This window comes from Aulonocara sp. 'chitande type north' Nkhata Bay, linkage group LG3, assembly GCF_057382095.1.
Source record: "Aulonocara sp. 'chitande type north' Nkhata Bay isolate Kocher_YH1m ecotype deep benthic linkage group LG3, A_spYH_male_GT1.1, whole genome shotgun sequence".
In the NCBI taxonomy this organism is placed as follows: domain Eukaryota; kingdom Metazoa; phylum Chordata; class Actinopteri; order Cichliformes; family Cichlidae; genus Aulonocara; species Aulonocara sp. 'chitande type north' Nkhata Bay.
In genome coordinates this window covers 26,392,488-26,397,709 of record NC_141346.1, presented here as the reverse complement: position 1 = coordinate 26,397,709, position 5,222 = coordinate 26,392,488, and the positions used below count along the sequence as shown (strand labels likewise).

Here is a 5,222-nt window from a genome sequence, read left to right as displayed (position 1 = left end):
ACCCGGCCCTGGATAAAGCGAATGAAGATGGTTGGGTTATTTCTGTTGCCGCAGTGATTATAAATGCAAAAACAAAACAAAATGCAAGATTCTTTGGAGTTATTAACTTTCTGCAGTAATATCTGTAATTATATGTTCAGACTTTAGACTGTTCAAAGCAATGCAGTTTACATATTTGTTGTTGGCATTTATCTAGCTCTCATCTTGTTACAGAGAGCTATATGCTTTAATTAATGCAACAGCCTCTACTGTTCTGACAGTTACAGGTTTAGAATCTGGTCATGTGAATATAAACATGAGACATGTATGTCCAATGTTCATTAACGATGGATTTTTTAATTCATTTATATAAAAGAAAGGTTAACAAGCGTAAAAGTTGATGTGAGCAGTAATTAAAAAAGGGTTAAAAACACAGTTTCGCTCTCTTAACTGCTCCTCTTCCTGGAGTGAAGCACAGCCTGATAACCCTCCCTCTTCTTCCTGATCTTTAACACAGCACCTCCTCTCTGTCCACATGTTTTCTCATTCCTTCACCTTCAGATCTACAGTTTGAAGATGGGTGTAACCAACATGTGGTGACATGTAAGAGCTGACAGGCTCCATTCACTGCAGAAACATGTTGTTGAGATCAGAGCTCAGACTAGTTTCAGTTATAAGGAAGTGAAACTCACACAGTCACTGACACTGAGAGGAGAAATGGCGCAGAAAGGAGTTCAGCTGGACCGAGAAACCTTCTCTTGTTCCATCTGTTTGGATCTACTGAAGGATCCAGTGACTACAACCTGTGGACACAGCTACTGCAGGAACTGTATTAAAACCCACTTTGATGAAGAGGACAGGAAGGGAATTCACAGCTGCCCTCAGTGCAGGAAGACGTTCACACTGAGGCCTGTCCTGGAGAAAAACACCATGTTAGCAGCTTTAGTGGAGCAGCTGAAGAAGAGTGGACTCCAAGCTGCTCCAGCTGATCACTGCTATGCTGGACCTGAAGATGTGGCCTGTGATGTCTGCACTGGGAGGAAGCGGAAAGCCATGAGGTCCTGTTTATCTTGTCCAGCCTCTTACTGTGAGAAACACCTTGAACCTCACTATGATGCAGCTCCATTAAAGAAACACAAGTTGGTGGCCCCCTCCAAGAAGCTCCAGGAGAACATCTGCTCTCGCCATGATGAGGTGATGAAGATTTTCTGTCGTACTGATCAGCAGAGTATCTGTTATCTCTGCACGATGGATGAACATAAAGGCCATGAAACAGTCCCAGCTGCAGCAGAAAGGACTGAGAAGCAGAAAGAGCTCGAGGTGAGACGACTAAACATCCAGCAGAGAATCCAGGAGCGAGAGAAAGATGTGAAGCTGCTTCAACAGGAGGTGGAGGCCATCAATGGCTCTGCTGATAAAGCAGTGGAGGACAGTGAGAAGATGTTCACTGAGCTGATCCGTCTCCTCCAGAAAAGAAGCTCTGATGTGAAGCAGCAGGTCAGATCCCAGCAGGAAACTGAAGTGAGTCGAGTCAAAGAGCTTCAGGAGAAGCTGGAGCAGGAGATCGCTGAGCTGAAGAGGAAAGACGGCGAGCTGGAGCAGCTCTCACACACAGAGGATCACAACCAGTTTCTACACAACTACCCCTCACTGTCAGCACTCAGTGAGTCTACACACTCATCCAGCATCAATATTCATCCTCTGAGCTACTTTGAGGATGTGACAGCAGCTGTGTCAGAGACCAGAGATAAACTACAGGACATTCTGAGAAAGGAATGGACAAACATCTCACTGACAGTCACTGAAGTGGATGTTTTACTGTCACCAGCAGAGCCAAAGACCAGAGCTGGATTCTTAAAATATTCACATGAAATCACACTGGATCCAAACACAGCAAACGCATATCTACTGTTATCCAAGGGGAACAGAAAAGTAACATTTATGAAACAACAACAGTCTTATTCTGATCATCCAGACAGATTCACTGGATGTGTACAGGTCCTGAGTAGAGAGAGTCTGACTGGACGTTGTTACTGGGAGGTGGAGTGGAGAGGTAGAGGAGTTGGTCTCGCAGTCACATACAAGAATATCAGCAGAGCAGGGAGCCTCAATGAATGTGGATTTGGATACAATGGCAAATCTTGGGAATTAGATTGTGGCACAAACAGTTATAAATTTTGGCACAACAAAGTCCAAACTGACCTCTTAGGTCCTCAGTCCTCCAGAGTAGGAGTGTACCTGGATCACAGAGCAGGTATTCTGTCTTTCTACAGCGTCTCTGAAACCATGACTCTCCTCCACAGAGTCCAGACCACATTCACTCAGCCGCTCTATGCTGGACTTTGGCTTTATGGAGATGGAGACACTGCAAAGTTGATTAAAGTCAAATAGAGAAGACAGGTTCATGTTGATCCCTGACCATTATATGTACTTGTGTAGTTTCTAAATGAGGCTTTACATTTTAGAAGCTGAGAAGTTCAGTGGTCCATTGATGTGTGAAAATAATATTGCACTGATTCAAACTGTACTTACATTTATATACCTTACATCAATATAAATCTGAATTTGTTCTTATGGCTGATAATCATGTGAGTTTAAATGATACTACTCTTCATATTCAGCATGTTTGAAATCTGTCATCAGTCTGGTTAGTGGTTTTATTCTGTAGTTGCTGTAGTGGGTTGTCAAATGCAACAATATATTAGAGCTGCAGTGATTCATCAGTTAGTCAATGATTAGAGAATTTATTGTTTTATCATTATTTTAGTCACATTTAAAGCTGGTTCCAGTTTCTGAAATGTGAAGATTGTTGATTTTTCTTTTCGATCATATATGACTGTAAACTTAATGTCTTTGAGGTTTGAACTTTTAAAAATATAACAAAAAATTGAATCTTTGAGGTTTTTGATATTATTATTATTATTATTACTATAGCTAGAGTGATGACGTTTAATCTCATTCTTCAGATGAAATGCTTGATGACACTCGATCATTTATACATTGAAATATAAAAGCTAAATAACACACAGGCCTGTATATTGTGGAGGATTGACATGTTTCTTTGCCCTGAGCTGTGTCTGGCAGGCAGAGCATCTCCACAAATCTGATGCTTCTGATTTGGAGAAAATGAGCTGAGGGAGACACCTGGTGGACAAACAAAGACATGACAGGAAGAAAGACTAAAGTGCAGAGTGGAGACAAACAGCAGGAAATACACATTGTCATTCTTCAGAAAAACACAGACACAGAGAGGAGAAAATACTACAGATAAAAACAACAATCAATATGTAAATGTATCATATTCAAGCACCTCATTTGAATTGTTTTCTTCCCACATACATACTTAATGGAACAAAAAGGACATCCATTGTAATGTTTTTGGTTATCATACAAAGAATTTCTGGACAAATTCAAAAATATCCATAAAACCCAAAAAATCAGAATACAGGATTCACGAGACAAGCGTCTCAAAATAAGTTGGACAATGCTCCCAACTGCGCAAAGGTTGGAGTGACATGTTTAGATGTCCACATGATGTGAACTGGTCATGGACCAACAGACCCAATATAGACGTGAAGCTCATGTCTATTTTGGGTCTGTCGGTCTGTTGGGGGAAAACTCTGTAAAAAACCCAGGAGAAATAAAGACACAATGAGACAGAATTACTTTTGATGCTTTAACGTGCACACGGGTAAGCTGTTAAAAACAACTCACACCGTGAATAGAGGCTTGGCACTTTTTATAGGAAAGACAGTGAGAACAGGATAAGAAAATAATAAACAGATAAAATAAACAACTCCATATGTGGCGCTAATCTCGTCAGCAGAGAGCTGGGAGAAAGCTGTGAGAGATAAAACAATCTAAAACAATATGTCCCAAAACAATATGTCTTTGCTGGGAAAGTCTAAAAGGATAATTCTAAACTAATCTAACCATAGACAAAGGGCAGAGAAAAGGCATCTTTGTACATTTAAAAGAAGGTAAAGAAACATAGAATCATTTTCCACTAACACGGTCCTAATGTAGTCGGGGGTCTATCCAATGTTTTGTGGGATGTTGATTCTTATTAGCAGACTGTGGCAGAGTGTGCTTTGTAGCTCAGCTTCAGTGGAGGGGGTGGAGCAATGGGTTCGGGGTGTGGTGTCAAGGGAGGCTGGTTGTCACAGCCAGCAAGCATCATCTAAGCATACCTTCCCTGTTTAAGTAGCTGCTGTGGCTGGAGGAGACAAATGAGCTGAGGGTGAAGCAGCTGGACAAGCAGCACAAGAGTGAGTGTCAGGGGGAGTGTAAAAAGACCACGGCCTCTCTATGTGAGGATCTAAACGTATTCTACGCTAGATTCGACACAGCGAACACCATGAGACCGGACAGTGTGCGCACCGCGGATGACGTCAGTGCGCACACTGTGTCTGAGGAGGATGTGCGGAAGTGCTTCAGGAAGGTGAACGCACGCAAAGCTACTGGTCCGGACGGGATTCCCGGCCGCGTCCTCAGGTCATGCGCGGCTCAGCTGGCTGGAGTGTTCACGCACATCTTCAACCTTTCCCTCTCTCTGTCTGTAGTCCCAGCCTGCTTCAAAATGGCCACCATCGTCCCTGTACCCAAATCCTCCACCATCTCCTCATTGAACGACTGGCGACCTGTAGCCCTGACCCCCATCGTAAGCAAATGCTTCGAGAAGCTGGTCAGGGACTTCATCTGCTCTGCACTACCCGACTCACTGGACCCTCTACAGTTTGCATACCGCCACAACAGGTCCACTGATGATGCCATAGCCCTGACACTACACACTGCCCTGTCACACCTGGAGAAGAGAGACACGTATGTGAGGATGCTGTTTGTAGATTACAGCTCAGCATTCAATACCATCGTTCCCTCGAAGCTGGACAGGAAACTGCAGGATCTAGGACTGAGCAGCTCCCTCTGCAGCTGGATCCTTAGCTTCCTGTCTGACAAACGCCAGGTGGTCAGACTGGGCAGCATCACCTCATCCCCCATCACACTGAACACTGGTGCTCCACAGGGGTGTGTACTGAGCCCTCTCCTGTACTCACTCTACACCTACGACTGCACAGCCACTAACAGCTCCAACATCATTGTGAAGTTTGCGGACGACACTACAGTGGTGGGTCTTATCACCAATGGTGATGAGACGGCTTACAGGGAGGAGGTCAGCGCCCTGACCCACTGGTGTCAAGACAACCATCTCACCCTCAACGTCGCAAAGACTACGGAGTTGATAG

The 5,222-nt window shown here is 43.8% G+C and overlaps 1 protein-coding gene across 1 annotated transcript; it reads left to right on the top strand.

Moving 5' to 3' along the window:
• Nucleotides 1-652: 652 nt before the first annotated feature.
• On the top strand, nucleotides 653-2,847 carry LOC147334861 (tripartite motif-containing protein 16-like). Its single transcript, XM_086286885.1, has one exon. It carries the CDS (start codon nucleotides 697-699, stop codon nucleotides 2,368-2,370), a length of 1,674 nt encoding a protein of 557 aa, XP_086143011.1. The 5' UTR covers nucleotides 653-696; the 3' UTR covers nucleotides 2,371-2,847.
• The last annotated feature ends 2,375 nt before the right edge of the window (nucleotides 2,848-5,222 follow it).